At 41.8% G+C, this 21,217-nt stretch overlaps 1 protein-coding gene across 1 annotated transcript in view; it reads left to right on the forward strand.

Annotated features, from left to right (window-relative positions):
- The window catches only part of GLIS1 (GLIS family zinc finger 1), a gene marked incomplete at both ends in the record, with an annotated part of 187,582 nt that overhangs the window by 154,615 nt on the left and 11,750 nt on the right, over positions 1 to 21,217 (forward strand). The window contains 2 exons of the mRNA XM_084290834.1: positions 1,758 to 1,890; positions 7,629 to 7,779. Coding sequence (XP_084146960.1) covers positions 1,758 to 1,890; positions 7,629 to 7,779 — 284 coding nt within the window. The remainder of the gene's footprint in view (positions 1 to 1,757; positions 1,891 to 7,628; positions 7,780 to 21,217) is intronic.

Consider the following 21,217-nt stretch of genomic DNA (forward strand, 5'->3'; position numbering starts at 1 on the left):
CCTTAAGCATAGAAGGAATACAGCAGGGCAAATGCTCTGCACACACATTGAAAACTCGGGCTACTTGGACATATCAGGACACCAAATATCCAGGGTTTCATATCTCATAATCTCCTAGCTTGAGGAGTTTTTCTGCATGTATATACACACCCTCCCGTAGACTTATCAAGTCTATCTTAAAATAATGTCAATTCCTTGCTTCCCATACCTTATTTGGTAGACCAAATCTAAATCTGCTCTCCTCCAGAGGTTAGAAATCATCTTCGGATTTCCTGTCTCATTTGCCCATGATAACTTTATGAATATTTGATCCTTTGTCTTTTTTCCTTTAACCTAAAAGGTATCTGAGAAAGCAGTAGATTGGAAGAGCATTTTGATCAGGCTCTCTTAACAGGGACCAAGCTGAATCTGATTCATAAAGAAATAATAAACAGATATTTCACTTAATCATATTACAGGAAAAAAAAAAAAAAAACAAAAAACAAAAAACCACCACCCTTTCACAACTAAGTAAATCTCATTGCTATTGAAATAGTGATGGTCTACGTTGGATTTCAGACATAGGATAAAAAGGGAAAATATTGTTCACACTCACTTGCTCAATTTTGGTTACTACTCTGGAAAGTCAGTTTCCTGTTGGCATCAGCTTCCTCGGAGTTCTGAGCAGCAATGATTTAGCCAAGGAAGAAAAATGCTCTGCCCGCATGTCTCAGTTGAGATATGCTACCAAAATGTGCCATCTCTGATACAAAAGAAAATGTCCTGTGCTGAGACTTACATCAAAGGAACCCTGAATATTACAAACATGGCTTAGATGACTGCAGCGGTAATATTTGGTTGTTCTGAACAGCTTTACAAGCACAAAATACGAGAAAGTTAGCTGTTAATTTAGTAGTAGTTTAAGTTTAATTGGCTGCAGATGCACTTTGTGATCCAAATGTTAGATGTTTATCTTGATCAAACAAATGGCTGTATAGCAGAATTCTGAATAGGTTTGCCTGGATCTTTTATTTAGAATAACCAAACCCAGGGGAGATTGGTATGCAAAACTGTAAACAGAGAGACAATAACTATTTATTAATGGCTATAGAATATGATGGCTGTGTGTGTAATGTGAGCACTATATTATGACAAAAGCTTGGCAACGTCAGCATGTTTGAAAGAGAATTAGAAATGCTTTTCTTTCTTAATTCTCCTCTCCTGCTGTTTTTAATATGATCGACATTGTGGTTTTCAAGAGTTTGCTTCAGACACTTTTGCCAGAGCTTTAATTTACTTGGAGAACAGCTGACATATTGGTGATACCTCGTACACATTACTGACAGCACATTATTCCACCAGTTCTAATCTGATAAGCACAAACACTTTTCTTTCCCTATCAAATGTCTTTCCAAGTGTCACAGTAACAACGTCATGCAATCCTTTTGCCACAGAACCCAAGAAACTATAGAAAGCCTGAAAATATGCAGTTAAACTACTATGGAAGGATTGAAGAAACCCAGGATACATTATTGTCTGGAGCAAACTGCTCTCAATTTAAGATTAACACACTTAACTTGTGTGCTTAAGAAAACCCAAATTATGTCTAATTAGAAATACCAACTAATAGATATATCCTTAATTATACCAAGTTGATAAGAATGTCATTTTGCTCCTTCCTTCTGTACATAATCTTTAAGCAAAGAGACATATGAATTTAATTAGACGTCATTTGGTTTACTTTGAAACAAAATGTTTGTTTTATCTTCCTCTTGTAGCTAAATTCATGTACTGATATCGAACAGGATGTACTAAGTGAATGCTTAGCTATACAACAGCTCCACACATCTTCACAACACATTTTGGATGGGAAATGTGGTCGATCTGTAGGTCATCACGATTTAATTACAGGTAAGAATATTTCTAATAAGTATCATGCTAATGTCAATACAATAACAGAAAAGCTTGTGGGTCTGATTTGCCACAATGGAAGAGGTTAGAAAAAAATACATAATAAAATAAAATGAAATAATTTTGTGAGTTCTTTGCTAAGATCATCAATAAAACATTTTAGCTTTGGGCCAAATGAATCTGTTTTAAATTGATTTAGTAGCTCAGTTCAAGCTTTCCAGATAAATCCTAGCTTTTTCCTGTTGAGACTTAGAGAAAACCAAAGGTAAACTGGGATTAGAAAACAAGAATGCCAGATGCTCATTCACCTGCACCAAGGGATGAGCTGGTGCTCTTTATTACTGTATTTTGCTTTGTAAGAGTACTAAGTAACTAGATTTACTTAGGGAAGAATTTCATCCTTTTTTTCTCACACCAGATGTTAAAAACAGCAGCAACAAAATCATCCTTTTTGACACCTCCTATTCCCCTTTCTAGTTTAAGTTGCACTAAAACGTTGGAATGTACCTGGTGAGCAGGATGGAGTAGGAAGGGAAATGACCCATCATTCCAGCAGCGCTCCCCTGGGAGTCTGCACTCCCGGTTTATATGTGGCTCCTCAAAAGGTGGCAGGAAGCTGGAGGGACTTGGGGGGATTACTTCAATGCTCTGGCTTTGTCATCTGCACTCCTGAGATGTGTGAGGGCAACACATGGCCTCTGCTCTCCACCCTTGGCAGTCCAGCCTCTCGCTTCCAGGCAGGACAGGAAAGCCCCGTGACATTGCCCTCAGGATGGGGTGTGGTTAATAACCTCAGGAATAGCCTCAGATTTCAAGTGGCCACAATAAAACAAGAAAAAAGTTACTGCTTACAGATAAATGGACCGGCCCTGACCTCACAGTGTCAGTTCTGAGAACCTCATCTGAAATTAAAGGTTTAGTCTGTCAATAATACTGGTTTTCTCCAATAATTTCTTTGCAGATTATATCAGTCTGTCACAGGGTTGTTGTAAAAAACTTAGTAAATCTTTCCCGATACTTCCATCGGGTCACCCTATAAGAGACCCCATCACATGCACAGTATGAAGAAGTGCTAGGGAAAATAAATCACTATTTTACAGTGAAACAGAGGTTACTTCATATTATGTGTGGTGTAATTCCATAGGCAAAACTGTTCCTCTATCATTATTTAGGGCAAATAAGCTAAAGTGCTGATCCTTACAGATTTAAAGCATAAGGACATTCCTGCTGCCACCTATAGTTTGCATGTTTGCTCTTTCACATAAGCAGAGATAATATTTCTGGACAAAGCAGCTGTAATACTGTATATAGGATATGTATGGATGAATACAGTATATGATGGTCTCTTAATGCCACTTGAAAATATGAAAGTGTTCATGGTTTAAGCTTTTTTCTTTTTTTTTTTTTCCAAAGAAACCACATTATTAATGTGCAGAGCTCTGGGCTTTAGGGATCACTTGGATTCCTGGAGAGTTTCAGTTTTGTCTTTCTCCAAGTTAAAGCACATTTTAAATATGTCAGGGATGAAAGCCAATCATAGAAAAATGAAATATGTAAAAAACTCCCGTCCCTTGTGTCAAACTTCAAAGCAGGTTTGTGCTTAGGACTGAGTAAGACAGTGAGCAAAAGAATATTTTGCAGTCAGAGGAACCCATTGTTTGCTTAGATCTTCTTTTACCTTCCTTGTAAATTGCTTCATGGCTGCTCACATTCAAGTCCAGCTGTGCCCAAGGGCTTCTCTCGCTCTCCCAGCAAAGGAAGTTATCTCCATTCAGGTAACCCCATGCAGACATCTTTTCTGGGCCTGCCCGTTTTGTTATTTTTTTTTTTTTCTGGTCTCTCCTGGCATAAAGCTGAAAAAAAAAAGGCTGCTAGTCACAGATGCTCAAAGTACCATTTTGGCAACAGATGTTAAGGTTAAAGGCCAACCCATTTAAATTATTGATTGATGACACATATTTACAAGCTGAGGTGGTCAATGCATGAAGAGGCCCAAGATGCACAGCCCTGAACTGGGTTGGGCTTGCAGGAGCAGTCATTTATAACAGCTCCAAAGGCTTCTGTGCGACTTCAGGTACTAAGAATATAGTACCTGCTGTAAAAAAGGGAAAAGAAGCTGGAAAAGAAGAGGAATTTTTGGAACTATTGAAAATGATACTGAGTGAGGCTGGAATAGCAACTGCTCTTCCTCCTTGACTTCTTCCATTGTAGAGGCACCTGGTTTCTCAGGCAGAGGGAGTCCCTGGAGCAAAGGAAATGCAGCATTTCTCTGCTGTCAAATGACTCTTCCTTACTGTTAGGGATTGGCAGTGGGCAGGACTTGTCCACCCTCGTGTCAGCAGATACCTCTTTCTTTCCAGAACAAGGCAGTTCGCTCTCATTCTTTCCTGATAAACTGCCACTGCCATTATTTCCTTCTAAAAGTGCTGTTGTTGCTGGGCTTCACACCCAGTCATGGGATCCGGGTGACAGCAGCAACTCCAAATTTTGAGTGTTTTAATTCTGTAAATACACACATTGAAATTTTGACAGCCAAAATGAGTTCCAGTAGCAGACTAAATGGCTCATGGCCTGCGTAGAGCCTAGCGCGGTACGCCCGGCACAGTGCCTACGAGCAGTGAAAGGTCTGTTCCTCTGAAGGAAGTGAAGTTAATATTCTGTTGGAGTGCCCTTGTTTTGAACTTAATATTAAATAAGTTCAATTTGGCTCTTAGTGACTCAAGAGAAATGAATGTCTCACTGCAGACTCGCATGGAATCCCATAGTAAACCCCGTCTTCCATTGCTTGTGCCACATGGCCTTGGAAATACTCCTAATTACAGGCAGACACCCCCTGCAAGCAAAGTGAGCAAACAATAGGGGCAATGCTTGGCCTACGTTGGCTCGTCTTTTGGCTTTCTCGCTATCCAGAAGCTTCAGGGGCGGACGCGGCCCGCTCCAAGCGGAAGGCTGTGCAGTCTCAGAGCTTCATCGCCAGGCCCAGGAACACACGGCCCCGTGCCTGGTGCCAGAGCAGCCTCGCAGCTCCCTTTTTGCTCTCCCTGGCCCAGCGTTGTGCAGATCGGGGCTCTGGGCCTAGTCTCATTTCCTTAGGAAGCGAGACTTATGTAATCGTTGTGCTCGCCGCTGTCCACATGTGTCAGTCCCCTTCCCCACAGTTTTATTTTTTTAATCCGTTAGCCAAGCTCAACCACATTTGACAAACGCCCCAGAGATAATTGCGTTCTGATGAGTCTCATGAATCCTGGCAGCTGGATACCAGAGAGTGGCACCCAAAACGAGCGTTCCCCCCCGCGGGAGCAGCAGGCAGGGCTCAGCTGGGCCACATGCTGCTTGGCAGCCGCCAGCGCACGTGCGGCGCCACATTTGTCAAAGCGTCACGGAGGAGATGGGGACAGCTGGCTTCATCCCGACGTGCTTCGGCTGAGGTTGCGGTGGGCTGCCGAGCGAGCGGTGCTGCAGGGCCGGGCTGTCAGTGCGAGGGCAGCCAGCGGCCTCTGGGGTGAGGCAGCACACGCTGCGGTGTGGCAGGAGGGCCGGGGGGACCCGAGGACAAGAGATGCCGCGTGTCCAACCCAGCAGGAGCGAAGGCGTTGTGGTGAATAAAGATGCAGGAAAAGGAAAGCTCACTGGTGAACTAACCCCACAAACCTCAGCACACATGCTCCAAGCGGGGTGCTTTTCCAGAGGAGGCGTAATCTGTAAGTGAAAACACGGATTAATTCAGGGTAGATGGAAGGAGCCCTGCTTCAATGGGAGAGGAGCTCCAAGCCCAGTGTGGGCAGTGGGTGTCTGCCCACGTTGTTCCACAGCTGGGTAAATTCCTCTGTGTACTGGTCCTGGCAAAGTGTGACAGAAAGGGAGAGCGGCAGCAATTGTGGTTTCATTTTCTTTTCTGATGGGGTGGGTTTGAGTGCATGGGATTGTGCAGGACACAGCTCTCAGACATAAGGATGTGTGGGGTGTTTTTAGTAACTTTTTTTTGCCTCTCTAGAGGGGCGTGCTGGCTGTGATTTTCTTGTTGTAAAGGTAATACCTGAGCAGTAGCTGAGAATCAGGTACTGTGGCACTCTGTCTTCATCCACCCCAAGCAAAGAACTGAAACCATCCATGGTAACTGGGGCAGTAAGGAAGAGCCCAGGGGAGACCTCTGAAACATTCATGAACTGTTCAGGGTGGGACCGTAAGACAAAAAAAAAGTATGTGTTTACTGGCTGCTGCACTATTAGAACTCTCTTCTGTGAGTTTTTTAACTTTTTTGGGGTGAGCTATCACCAAGGGGCCGTTAAGGCTATCTCAGTCAGATAGAGAGCACAAACCTCCCTTCCTAGATTCAGCAGTTTCCTCCAGGCTGTGCTGCCAGTATACCTGAACTGCGTGTGGAAATACAGCTCAAGTGTGAAATGACACAGCACAAAGTCGAATGGGTGTTTGGCTCATCTGCCAAGCCTGAGAACAAATGTGTGAACAAGAAGGATCTGTGGGAAGTGGAATCGATTATATCGTAAAATAGGCTGAAGTAACAGCATTCTCACAGTGTAGCATCCTAGCTACTGGCTTACTGTTATCAGAAGAGGCTTTGACAAATAAATCCTTGCATCACCTGGGAACATCTGACTTCTTAAAACCCCTTCTGTCTGGCTTTCGGTGCAGAAAGCAAGTTGTTTTCACTGGCTGGTTGACAAATGTTCTGTCTAGCGGGAGACAGAGATGATGTGGTTCATTTTCGTTCTTTTAGATCTGTCAACAGCCGAGGACTCATTGTTCATGAGAGGTTTTTGACTCATCTGAAGTCCCTGACAAAGGTGGCTGGAATCTTGCCCTAGTGGTTCTAACTCTTCAGTCACAAAGAAACAGATGCTGACATTCAGCCGCTGCTTACCCACCCGGAGGGCTGTCACACATTCCGCCTGGCCTCAGCTTTTCCTGTTGCTTTCTGCCCGTTACATGTCCCTCAGAGGGTTTGGGACGAGAGCCATCCCGAACCCTGCCAGTGGTGTGGGACACGGCAAAGCACGGCTGACACGCAGCTCCCTTTTCCTCGGTGTGTAACTCTCACACTGAGCAGGACTGGAAAGGTGGACACTGCAGAAAGAAAGAAGGCACAGAAACTAGCCCTCAGAGGATGTGTGGGGACTGCTGGGCTGTAGCTGGGCACTGGGAGCTGGCAAACCTCATCCGCCCCCCACAACTTTCACAGTACAATGTCAGTGGCTGCCCTAGTCCACGTCTGTGTACATGCCTCGGTGGGCCAAAACTCTGGGAGCTGTATTGTAGGTAAACGCAGAAGGCAGAGAAGCAGAGAAAAGAAGACCAGGCTTTGCCAAGAACTGCACTTAGAGGAGCCAGGCCTTTTTCCCCCCTGCCGTAGGGTGGCATGAGCAAACGGCATCTAGAACACCAAAGTACAGCGAAGGCAGGGTGAGAGTCCTGCCAGGTCCCACAGGCTGCTGGGGGGAGTGCATCCACATCTCCAGTCACAGGACCATCCGAGAGTGTTGGAGGGGAGACACACACGTGTCAAAATGACCTGATGAAGCATGAGTGCCATGGCAAACTCAAGTATTCACTACCATGCTGCGTGTCTGGGTAGGCGACTGCCCCAACAGAGGTGTGCTGCCCCGTGTGTGTGTCGGGGTCGGCTGGGGGACAGGGAAGGAGTTGGAAACTATCATGTCACTTGGATTCTCCTTTCCTTGCTTATTTTACATTGCAAAATGATGTTTGTTTGTTCACAGGCATGTACAGTGGTTCCAGTGCTAACCATAATGGTCCCTCACCAGGTGTATTGCCACCTCCTCACGACATCCCTTCAAGGCACCATCCTCTTGACTCCACCCTTTCCAGTCCACATCACCACCAGTCACCGCTGGAAAGTGCCAGGGAAGGGTATGTGTGTGAAACATGCTTGGCCTCTGTCAGGCATGATAGTGAACCATTAATTGTTTATCTTGGTTTGCATGAATGCTGTTTGAATGAAAAACACTGACTCAAACTAAGCAATTCTGTTTGTTTTAGAATTATAGAGTAATTTAATTTGGAAGGGACTTCAAAAGTTCACCTCATCCATCCACTGCGCAAAGCAGGGCAAACTTTGACATTTCTAAAAATTTGACATTACAGCCATATCTTTGTCTTCCATGAAATACACTGGGATTTTGTTTTTCTCCACAGAGTGCAATTGTATTTAATTTTTTAAATTCTTCCTCAATGACTTCTTGTAGATTTGGATAAGTGCAGAGAACTTTTCTTAGCTAAGATGAAAAAATTCTCAAAGGGTAAAATCCAAACTATGACTCACTCGGGAATAAGGCAGTGTTTGCCTTTATAAGACTTAGTTTGTGTCAGAATGGCAAGTTTTCTCACTTCCTTGCTCTCTGTTGAGATTTTGGTAATGCATTTTTCAGCTGTAAGCATTAACCAGTAAGATCCTAATCAGGGAAGGGGATATTATCACAATGATTGCAGAGATTGCGTTGCTACAGTACAGATTGTATTGCATCGCTACCTTATGTGATATTCCTATTTTACCATTTCTTCAAGGCTCTCAAAGCATCTCAACAGCAAAGAATCTCTGTAAGCCACAAAATTCAACTCATCTTTCTGCTACACTCATGGTGCCTTCACTCATGTAAATCACACATCAAACTTGGATTTTTTTTCTTCCCAGTGCTTTGGACAGGGAGGGTACTCTGATTTTGCTTTACTGATGGGAACTTGAGATAAAGGGAGATGAAGAAACTTTTTACCTAATAATACGTTGGGGTTCTTCAGCAAGACCAGCGAGTGAATGTAGATTTTTTCTATCTTTGTCAGTGACTGACCCATCCCTTCTTTTATATGGGGAAAGAAAAGCCCAGGAAGTTTTAATTGTACTCTTTAAGCAACAGATAGAAGGTGGGGTGCATGAAAAGAGCACAACAAGGAAAATTACACCTGGAATAGTTGAAGAACTGTCTGACTGAGGAAGTTCATTTAGGAACAAGCTGCTGTCTTTTTTTTTTTTTTTTCTGAATTGGGGAATGAATGCTGTAGCAAGCTTAGCTTCTATACCCTGTTCCTCCCTCAGCCACCTCTTCTGACCCATGCCAGGAACAAGTGCCTCCCCACCATACAATGCATATCTGCCCATCAGACGAGTAGACTTTGCCCCTAATTACTGAAAAGCTTACATAAGATGTCTGCGTCCAAACCTTCTCCCTCCCTGCCCTGCCCCCCACATTCCTCACCTTTTATTTCCCGTTGACAGACTCATGCCCATGGCAGAGACATGACCAACAGGAGGCACTGGGCAGGAGGATTTAGGTGGAAGTTGCAGCAGGTCAATGTGAGGTTTTCTGTAGCAGAGAAGGCAGTGAGTGCAAACAGGAGGAATGGAGATGAGAGTCAAAAATGAAGGTAATCCGCAAGCTACTCTTTCCCTGCAGCATGGGACTAGTTGAGCCCAGGGGAGCAGGATGCTTTCCTCCATGCTCCCCAGTGCACTGCCCAGCTGTTTCTTCCTTGATTTGGTTCTAGGGTAGGCTTCCTAGGGTAGGCAAAAAGTCCAACCGAGAACTAAACGGCCTAAGGGTACACTATAGAAGGGACTTAACAGGTGGTCAGTAAGGTAGATTTGTTTCAAAAGCACTTCACGTCTTGGTACTGTTAATAAAAAACAAAAGCAAAGAGCTGACTAGAATGGGGGCAGCAGTCAACTCGCCAGTTTGAGGGGTTGGAAGGTCCCAGATAAATTCTCTGTCCTGCCCCTTGTGTCTCCCCACCAGAGTACAGCACTTCTCTTCAGCACTCACTATGCTGAGTGAGCTGAGCTCCTCACCGGCTCCTTCTCCAGACGTTTTGATCATTTGCTTAGGCCAAAGCTTACATCAGAATGGTCACTGCTGTTTTCAGTTCTAGTGGAATTAGGATTCTTCCTCAGAGGAGATGACGGTGCTGATGCATTATCTCAGTGCTTACATACTTAAGCAATGCAAAGTCTTTGTGGAAACACCATAGTTAATATCCTATGACAAAATGTAAGTCTGGGATGATAATGGATTTCTAACCATGAACCAAACATCAGGAAATAGAAAAGGGAATGTATTTTTAATGGTTATTTTAAAACAGGCTATCTGGTTTCATGACATAATGACTTGGAATTTTTCAGGATCTCAAATACCATTTTCTAAACTCAAATAATCCACATTCAGTATTGTCACACCCAACCCCAGATCTTCTTTCTGTATTTTAACTGTTTATACTTACACAATTAAGGACTGCTGAAATAAAGCCCATCCATGGCATTTTAACTGCAAATACAGAAAGCTTAGTGTGAAGTAACAGCCTTTGAATTTCATTTAGCACAGTTTTGTGTAAAGCATCCGTTCATTTAACTAAGAAAAATCACTTAATGATCTAGTACCTGGAGCCACTGAATTCTAGACCTGTTACCCCTTTCCCAGTTTGCAGCAGCATGCCATTACTCATACAAAATACACGTGGTTTACAATAGGAAAGAAACACCTAACACTACCTTTCTTCATGTGAACTGCTCTAGCTGGCTGGCAAACATACAATGTTTTGCCTCATTTGTCAGCTGTCTCAGCATTCACGTTTAAGTAAATGCAAAGAATTTCTATACTGTGAATCTGTACGATGACAAGACTGGATTGCATAGTTTAAGTCTGTGGAGTGAACTAAGTGATTATTATCAAGAAATCTAATTACTGAGTCATCAAATATGCAAGATGCCAAAAACTACATGAGGCAGAGTACAAATAGTCTACTCAAATTCGACAGAAGATTCAGAATTTGATTTAAAGGCTTTTTTTTTTTTTTTTTTTTTTTTAATAAAAAAAAGCCCTATGCCATACCATCCTTTGCCAAAGTCAATACCAAGTGCAGCAGTCAATTTTCCCAAATGGTTTACTAGGACATTTAAACAGTTTGACAAAATTATCTAATTCACTTGAAAATGTTCTAACAAAATCTGACTTCATTACCAAATGTATTTATACTGGCATTATACAATATGGAGAACATTTTTTCAAATTCTGGTATGAAATATACGCTAGACCAAATAATTTACTTTAACTTATATTGATATTAATTAAACTAAAACTGTGTGACTGAGAAATACTTTAGCATCCAGAAAGAGGGCTTGTCATGATTCGAGTTTAAATATATATTTATTTTTTACTTCAGGTAGCAAAATGTTATTTTAGCATTTCTTGTAGCATATGCCATATATAATGTCTAATTTGGTTTCATTTTGTCCATTGCAAAAGTAGTCCATTTTGATTTGTAGCAGTATGAAGATGGAAGCACAACTTTTAGTATTAAATCTTAGGTGGATGTTGCACTTGGCTTTCTCTCTGCTATTTTTTATGCTGGTATTATCTAAGTCATCTAAAAATGTACTTAGTTGTATTTGTAGACCAGTTCCCTAAGTTCCAGTTTAAAATGTTTAGTGTGATAAATTATTGGTTTAAATGAAACTGATCTGACTAAAGTTAAATGAGTTTAAGTGGTGGCACAAAGTAAGGGATTTGCACCAATTCAGCTTAATGACCGAACAAGGTCACTTTGTAGGATCTGAACACAGTCCCTCTATAAGTGACTGTGAGGCCCTCGCTCACTCGTGCTGCTCATAACAAACAGCACTTATGTTCTCAGAAGAAGCTGGGGGGACTGACAAATAGTAACTTCACCAAGAAGGTGATGTGTCTCCAAGGGAAAAGAAAGCAAAACTATTTTTTATATCCTCCTGTGGCAATTTAGTTCATTTCTGCTCTGTAAACACAACAGTCAATGAAGAACTAGTGAGATTAAGACATCTGTGGTGTCCATAGGTGATGATTAATGAGAACTCTGAATCCAGTCTTATAATTATGGTGAGTCTTTAATATCGAGGATTAAGTCATCAGGGTTAGAGGAAAGGGTTTATAGAACTCTCTTTTGCCCAGGCTTCTCACCAGCTAACTGCAACCAGTTCAAACCATGCTTCAGACCTCCCTGAAGAGCCACTTACCCATACAAAATCACAAGAAACAGGACTTAAGAGCAATCAAATGAAAAGAGACATTTTAATCAGGCTGCTTAAACATCAGATTTTTTGTTTGCTTGCTTGTTAGCACCTGTTAATTCAAATACCACAGAAATACTTCGCTGTAAAGAGATCTCTGTTAAAAGTTTAGTCCTTCATTTCTCTCTACTTCAAGTAAAACAAGGTACACAGAGCCTCCCTTTTTGCTCAACAAGGGAACACCAGATTTGAAATTCCTGATATTTTTAAGGTTGAATAAAATGCGCAGGATAAAATCCTGTGTGTTAGTTTTTTGTTTGTATTACTGCCATGTTATACTTAATAAGAAAGGTGTAAGCCAGATCTTGCATTGCTAGAATCTTTGTAGGAAACAAACTTTTACTCTCAAGAAGTACTCTGGAGAACTAAATACCTACACAGTTTTAAAACAGTTCCTAGGACCAAGGAGATGCATCATTCATTCATTGTGAATTCCACTGGAGAATACTCTTCATTTATAATAGAATACACAAGTCAGTGTTTTAGACTTTCTTTCAAAAGCACTAAAACCAATAACAAGAAACAGATATCCCTGACAGCTGAAAACATTTTCAATGGAGGAAGCCAAGAACCCATCATAATTTATCTCAGTGTTATGGACCTGAGCACGCAAAAGGGGCATCAGTACATCTGTACAAAGAAAGAACAATGTACAGGTGCGGAGCTGAGGTTCATGTAACAAAGAAAATCAGTAATTAAAAGCATCTGGTTGCAAATCCCAAGTCATTTATCTCATTGTAGAAAATGTGATCAGAATTCATTTATAATCATGTCCAGATAGGCTTATACAGTTTTTTCCCCCCGTAAAGCAAAATTAGCATTAGTTTAGGCTTACTTCAATGATACGCAGTTAAGAATAACTTAGTGTCTGATCATGGGGTAAAATACTGTTTGGCCATCAGCAGAAATAGATGGACGTGTATTTCATGTATGTTTCTAATAGAGCTGGATTGCCACTCATTAGAAAGCCTAAAAAAAGGGAGTGCTATGATCACAGCGTCACAGAGTGGCTGAGGCCAGAAGGGACCTCTGGGTCCTCTGGTCCAACCCCTGCTCAAGCAGGGCCACCCAGAGCAGGGACCCAGGCCCACATCCAGGCAGCTTTCGGAAGATCTCCAAAGAGATCTTCTTGCTCCATCACCCTCAGAGCACAGCAGAGCTGCCTGGTGGTCAGACAGCACCTCTTGGGTTCCAGTTTGTGCCCATTGCCCTTGTCCTGGCACTGGGCACCACTGAGAAGAGCCCTGTGCTGTCTTGTTGCACCCTCCCTTCAGGCACTCGTAGGCATTGATAAGACCCCCTCTTGGTGACTGCCCAGAAGAGACATTGTAAGCAAAACTAGCTTAGAGTAAAATAGAGACAGGCACAGGAGAAGGAGGGAGTTTAAAAGACTTGACCAGAGTAAATCAAGAAGCATTTAAAATGGATTCAACCACAGCTCTTCTGCGTTATGTCAATGATCTAAGCCATTACTAGTTTTATATGTAGGTAAATTAGTTTCTCTTTCATTTTGTTTTGTTGTCTAAGCAGAACTTCTGCAGTTAGACATAAGCTATATACACCAAGCATAATAATTTGTCATGATGCAACAACTTGTTATCTTAACATCTCCCCCTATTAGTGCCTTTTTGGCTGTAAACCTGAGGAAAGCAGGTGTCAGCTACCTGTGAAGAATCTACCTACACCTAGAAGCATCTTGCTGCACTCTTCCCAGAGAAAAATGTCTTTAAATGACTAAAATAAGACAGATCAGTCAAGCGTGCAGTACGTCAGATAATATAGTGTAGACAATATCTGTGTTTGATTGCATGTCTTTGTAATTGACTTCCTGGCAATCACTTGAACCTAAGGCAGTGTTCTTTATCTAAATCTGTTTTGATATTTCTTTGAGCACATTAAAAATGATTTCTTATTTTATTTTTTCTACTTTGGTAACGTTTTCCTGCTAGATTGTTAGAAAGAATAAGATTTCCAAGTTCAGTTACATATAGTGCCTTCCACTGTAGTGATTCATCAGCTTCTTTTCAATGAAAATTATTGAATGAATCCTTAAAAATAAAAACGTATTTTATTTTGGCATAGTTCCTATCATGATTACCATGATTAAACTGCTCTGCAGATATTGCATATCAAGTAAGAGCAATTGTAGAGATATTAATTTCACATAGAAAAGCCCAGGTTTATGTACGTGAGTCCTTTTGTGTAGGTAGTGAAATGAGTTACAAAACAGTGAGTTATGTTTTATGCCCAACTATGAGACTTGTGTGTATTTGTTAGAACAGATAGCGAGTGTTTCAGTAACTGTACCTGAATACAAGGTCCTTGCAGAAAGCTTTTGAGTGTACCAGGAAAGGACTCCTCTGGTTCCTGTGTAATTTTCATCCAGAAGCTGTTTGCGTATCACTGTTGATTGGTAACATTATTCTAAAGCAATTAAATGACCTAGGACTCTCAAGTCCTATTAAAAGCTTCTTTGGATCGTGTTCTCCATGATGCTTGTGAAACCCCTCTAAGTGTGCTCGTGCACTCACTTGTTGACACTGCTCAGTGAAGATGCATCACTGGATTAAAGCGATCCAATGCAGTATTCTGAATTAAGAAGAGTAGTTTGTACTTATCTAGAAGCTAGGAAAAGGCTGACTTTTCCTTAGTACTGCTTTAAAGGTGCTACACATGGGGGTATGTCACACGCTGCACTAGTAGCAGAGGCAGGAATAGAGTCCAAAGCTCTGAGCAGCAGGCACCTCCTCAAGCCAGCCACAACCAGAGCAAGCAAACAGAAAAAAATAAACAAAAATACTCTGTCGTATCTTGCAGTCATAGAGCAGAGACTGAGTATCAGACAGCCCAATTACTTGTTTGCTTGGTGTTTATAGAAAAGGATAATAAAATGCAATGATGCCCAGCAAGGTGCTCTTCAATGAAGGATTTATAAGATATCAGGGAGAGGGGGGAAGAGAAGAAAGGAAGAAAAAAAGAGAGAAAGAAAAGATTCCTTGCATTCCAGAAACCTAGCCAGAGGCACCTGGCAGTGATTAGTGCAAAGGTTCACCAAACTTCAGATAGAGTCTGTCTTTAAAAAAAAATAGAGGAAAAAAAAAAGGGAATGGTATAACTGTTTCCTGAGCATGTGCTGACAGAAATTCCCGTAGGGCAAGACCCAGAACAGAAACACGTGGCAAGAGATTGGGCGCTATCCAGAGACCAGATTAGCAGAGCTTTACACATCATTTTTAATATTATGGGAAGAGATGAAAATCAGTGTTAACTTTTTTTTTCTTTTTTTATTAAAAAAAATAATCCCCTGGTCCTGGAGCTCAATTGGACTTTCTCACAATATAAGTAACTGTAAGGCTAGGGGGAGTGAATTTATGAATGAAAGGGATGAAAGGGTTGGCGTGCTGGATTTTATGGTAGAACCTGGTTTCATGGAAACACCTCAGGTTTTGCAACTAACTGCAATGCTTTGCAAGTCACTTACGCTAAATCATGGAACTTCTTCACTTTGTGCTTCTCACATTGGTGCTTATTATATACTTTTCTTCATTGTAACATGAGTTAAAAATAATTCTTAAAGTCTAGATTGTGTTATGTGTCAATATGGTATACATGAGAACTTTATTACGTTATGGCCCAAAATCTATGAAAACTTACTTGAGATAAAGGACAGATGTTTTTCAGTCTGGATTTGGTCCTGTTTCCACTGAAGTCATTGGGACATGGGTTGAGGTTCTTCATCTAGCTTAGGAATCTGCCAATCAAACCATCACATCATAAAAAGGAAAAAAGAAAAAAAAAAAGAAATGACAGTTTTCATATTGGAAACATCCCTATCTCAGATATTTCTCTTTTGTGGTTACATTTCATTCTCAATTATTACTGAAGAATCTTAGTTTGAATTTATTTTCATTATTTTTCAATTTTCAATTTCAGTATTTGCCATATAAATGTACTGTGTGTGGCTTTTGGCAGTCAAGGCATGATGAACTAGATGATGAAAAAACTCCTCTTAAAACTGTTCTAAATCTGGCTTTACAATTTGCTACTCTGTTAATTTGTCCAGGAACAGCTATTGAACAGAGTGGCTAAAGCAAAGTATAAAACTACTTCTAACTCCAACTAAGTACTATGGATGGATACAGAAACCGTACATTACCATCTTGACAGAAAAATCAGTGTCAATATGTATTTATTTTTGGTTCTGTATTTTACAAGAATATTGAAACAAAACATTTGGTGTGAATTGTGAAAATGCACAAATTCTTATGCACCACCACCTACTTGGGGAAACCAACCCAGGAAGCAGGACAAGTGATTCCGAAGTGAGATAATGGCACTTTCAGCCTCTTAGGTGAGATTGAGGTCTTGTGGAGATCATTGCTAACTCATAGTTTCTTCACACGTCTGTCTTACAATTTAATCTTAATTTTCAGAATCAAAAATATGTACGTAACATGAAAATACAATTACAAAAAAAATTACATAAAAGTCTTATTGGGATTTCTGTTTGAGATTCTTGAAATTCTCACTTTATAAAATGAGAGAAAACAGAGAAGTATCTTCTGTGGTTTGACATTTAATTAAAAAAAATTCTTCTGTTAAGATCCAGATTTCTGTGAGTTTCTACTAGTATGAGTGGCTTTGCAGTACCTGGCTCTTTATCTGTGTCTAACATGTGGTGTAACAGCTCTTCATGGGTAGTATCCCATCTGTCTTCAAGAGCTTACCTTAGGAGGGGCCATGAACCAGGTATTTTACAACTGTGTTTAGTTTAGCATGGTGCAGCAATGTGTGCAGTATCACAGACAAAGTATGTCATCAACTTAGGATCAGTTCTTCCAGTAGTGTTCTGTCAGTTGCATGGATGATGGAATTACAAAAACATGATTTTTCTGATTAGTCCTTTTACTAAATTGTTTAGTGATGCATCCTCAGAAGAAGAGTGCATTAGCTTTGCAATTCCACCTGAAATCAGAAGTCCCTCAAGACTAGTATTATGTCTTCAGCGCCATCCTACACATGGTGCTTCAAAGGGAATTTGAAAAAACCCACAATACCTGGTCAATCATATGAAGTTGTGTGATGAGTGAAGAGTGAGAATTCCTCTCTGACTTGTTGGGCGATCAGTTTACATCCTGAAGCACAAGATTTGATTACCCCTTGCCTAGCATGGAAATGTTGGTTTTGGCCATTAAATTATTCAGTCCCTTTAAAAGGAAAAACCTAGCTAGACTGTTTGAGTCTGTGACTTCCTGTGGCTATGAGTGCCACAGGCCACGGCATGCTGTGTGAGCAAAATGTTCCTTTTGTTCTAAACTGACCTGCCTCTCCCTGTGGTGAAAGCCCTGTTTCTCCTTTATCTTGGGCAGGGTGGAGAGGAGGCTGGCTCCTCCACTGCACCACTGTAACCTGAAAACTACCTTTTAAGTTCTCTTCTTTTCCTGCCACTCTTCTAGTTTTGGCAGTTTTCCTTTGTGAGAAATCTGTGCCTTACTATTCTAGTGCATCTTTGGCTGTTTTTATCTCTTACAATGATGTAATATATCAAAACTGAATACAGCTCTTCTGGTTTTATTATTATATAATATACAGTCATTAATAAGTTGATTATTCCTGCATCCAACTGCGTGGTTCCCTTTCTGTTATTATCACTGCTCAACAAAGTTGCATGTTACTCCTACAAAAAAAATATTATTCCCAAAAGATAGGTTCAAAACCAGTCAACACATACAAGGAGCATAGACTCTTTTCGCCAAATATTCTAATTTCTCCAAATTTGGTCTCCTCTTACATCCTGTTTTCCACATTCTCAGTATACTCAGATCTGGTCTGAGCTTCTTGCAAGTGCCGCTCTGGGTAGCTTATCAAGGAAAAGTATTTTCAGTGAATGGTCACCAGTTCTCCCCCGCTGTCTTCAGGTGACCAGTAAGCATTCTCCTTAGCACTTCCCTTCAGACACACCCCAGCAGGATGCCACACGAGCCTCCTGGTCCATGCAGTTACAATCGTTTGTAATTGTTAAGCGGCAGCACCTTGGTTTGAGATATACACAGCACTACAGATGCAGTTTTGATACCATGGGGACCCAAAAGAGTTATGGAAGAACTGGAGGTAAGGAGGTAAACTCAGGGTTTAGACAGCTGATCCTCCAGTTAGGGTGTTTACCAAATAAAACAAGGCTTGAGTTGTATATTAGGTAAAGATGCTGCTTCCAGGTTAGGGGGATTTCTGGGCACAGAGCAGCAGTGATGGCTGCCATATAGAAACCTACCCAGACAGCACCAAAAATACAGCAGAGATTTCCAGCCTACAGACTCCTGAGAATCCACAAGCTGTTCCTAAGAGATCCAAAAGAGTCTGAGAAGCACCTACTATTATTTGGTGCCAAAGTCACCAAAAGTCTTCAGGTGAAAAAGCCTTCCTACCTGCTCCATGTATTACATTCAACAGTGTTTTGTTTTGTTTTGTTTTCCTTCATATAAGGGACATATGGTTTCTGATATGGAGTAATAAAAGCTTTGCAGTTTGTTAATTTGTTATTTGAGATAATGAAAACATCTAATCATCAGGCATCCTTATAAGACAGGGTACACTGTATCAGCAGAGCAAGCAGCCTGTAAGAACTGCTCATCCTTAGCTTTGTCAACATCAGGGAGATAGGAAAAAGATGTATTCTTTTGAACAGAAAGATTCAGAATAGTCAGGAGCCCTCAAATTTAATGAATTCAAGAAGGATTTTTCTGCGTGTATGTGAGAGGTAGGGATATTCATATATATACAAGTATATATTTATATTTCTGTGCTATACGTAGGCACAGATATATATTAAAAAGCCCCAAAAGGACCTGCAAACTTACTGAATTATGCAAGTTACAATTAAAATAAAATATAAAGCATATATTTGTTATTAATATCCAAACCAAAGCAAATTGTGGTTGTAGTACAGTATTAACAGGAAATGTACAGGCTATTAGTTATTGAAACATATGCCTGTGCTACTGCCTGGGAATTTTTAATGTAACCAGCTGAGTTTCAGCTTTAAGTAGTTTGCCATTTCTTCTTCCATACAGAAGGCAGCTCCTTTTAAGCTCTTTTCTGCTACTAATGCATTATATATTTAATTTGTATCAGGAATGATTCCCCCTATCCTTTAACAGCCTGAGTGTCACAGCAACCTGAGCAGCAGGCAAATATTCAGGGCAGAATTAAACACAGGGCGCTGGCAATGGGACAATTATTTGATGAAGAACTCTCCTTGAGAGTGCCAGGGCACATGTGCATGTACACACACACAGTCGTATTTTCGGGGCCAGCCTGAGCTGTAGGCATTGTGATGACTATTTTAAGGAGACAATCCCCATGATGGCCACTTGTGCTAATACAGCCTGATTTTTCTGCTGAGCAAAGCTCTTTCCTAGCTACAAACTGCGCCCCAACATATGGGAAACGTGAAATTCCCTGTGTGGGAGAGCCTGAGCAGAGCAGAGCACATTTTACAGTTACCTGCGCAAACCGCTGGGAGCTCTTCATGCAGAGGAGGCACAGCTCATCGTGTTACACGGCGCGCTCGGGGTTTCGGCTCAAGTTGCTGCGCTGCAAGTTCCTAGGATACTGGCTGCCTGCAGACAGCTATGTTTGCCGAGCTCCAGCACCGTGACAGCGGGGCCGAGTGGAAGCGGGGAGCTGGCAGCACAGCTCACCCAGCCGGAGCAGGGCCCTGCGCACCGCCGAGCCCCTGCTGCCTCCCGGGTGGCTTTGAGGCACGAGCCCTGGCACAACTGCTGAGCTCACGCACAGGTAAAACAAGAATAGGAAGGAGAGCGTGAGTGGGGACAAGCACTTGCAGCAGCACGACAAGCACTACAAGGTGTTGCGAGAGCAGGCACGGGAAACCCAAGACGGGCAGTTGCAGAGTACGTGCTCACCAGGAGCATTTTCCTCCCTCATTCAGCATGGTTTCTGGCTGGTTGCTGGCCTCGGAGTTTTCAGTACTCTTTTGTTTCTCTTTAAAACATGTGTGTGGCCATTACCCATATAAATGTCACTATCATGATCTCTTTTAGCTATTACCCTTCCAAAGAAAACAACTGCAATCTTTTTAATCTCTTTTCAGATAGAAGCATTTCCAGGCTTCTAATAGCATTTCTGGCGTGTCGAGGACAATGTCTCCGTGTGCCGTTTGAGCAGGCTGGGGACCATTCTGTAATTTGTGCTTGTGCTTTGCCAGCACTCCCGGCAGCCCTGGCTGAGGCTGCACCAAGGCTTTCCTGCAGGTCCCAGCAGATAGTGGCAGCCCCATCTTCATGCAGCACTCACCACAGACACACATTGGAGAGAATTTGCAGAGGATACGAGGTGGAGCTGGACAGCAGGACAGATCAGTTTTGTTAAACTCTTTCTCCACTGAGACGTTTGAGGAGCAGCTACAGCCACATGGGAGCTGACCTTTGCGTTTAGCTGCTGCTTAGCAAATAAACTCGGCATTTTCCCCCGAGCATCTGCTGCTCAGCCGTTTGCAGACTCTGAAAAGCATTTTCTGTCTCTGACCTGAAGAGGGCACAGAAGTCCCCCATTCCCCCACCGACACAGCCCTGCACCCCTCTTTTCCCATGCCCGTAGCCCCAGGCGTTTACCCGCTGGTAGGGTATGGGCCATCCCAGATCGTTTCAATTTTTGTTGCTGAGTTCTTTTTAAAATTAACTTAAAACCAAACTAAACCTCCTCTTTTTCTCACAAAAAATTTATTTTCCAGTTCTTAAATATTGAAAGCCTTGAAAATACCCTTGCCTTAACCCATTTATCAATGCTTGTTTATTTCTTCAGTTTAGTTTGGGATATTCGGGCTCTCTTTGGTCCACATTATATGCCTTATTTTTCTTCTTTGGTGTGAAGGAGTTATTTCATGATAGGATTGGCTCTGACTGGTTGATTTATTTAAGCCCCTCTTAATAGAGCGTCACTGTGACGCTGTGTCACTGTGACAGTTTTGGCAGCGTTCCCTTGCTTCTCACGTTACATTTGATTATGCCGTTGTCACAATTAATTCACAGTTCATCTGTATTTACCTCTTGAACACTCCCAGGTAGTGCTTAGCCCTGTGTCCAGCACAGCCTCCCTCCACAAGTTTTAGTTCCAGCTGCTCCAGCAGTGCAAACTGGTGAGAAACTGCTGGCCAGAGCATGGCGTGTGCTGCCCAAGCGGCTTGTACAGTGCCAGAGGAAGTCACCAGGCTTAGCTGATTCTTTGTACTCCTGCGATGGT

The sequence above is a fragment of the Netta rufina genome (genome assembly GCF_964035555.1).
Source record: "Netta rufina genome assembly, chromosome: 8".
Taxonomy (NCBI): domain Eukaryota; kingdom Metazoa; phylum Chordata; class Aves; order Anseriformes; family Anatidae; genus Netta; species Netta rufina.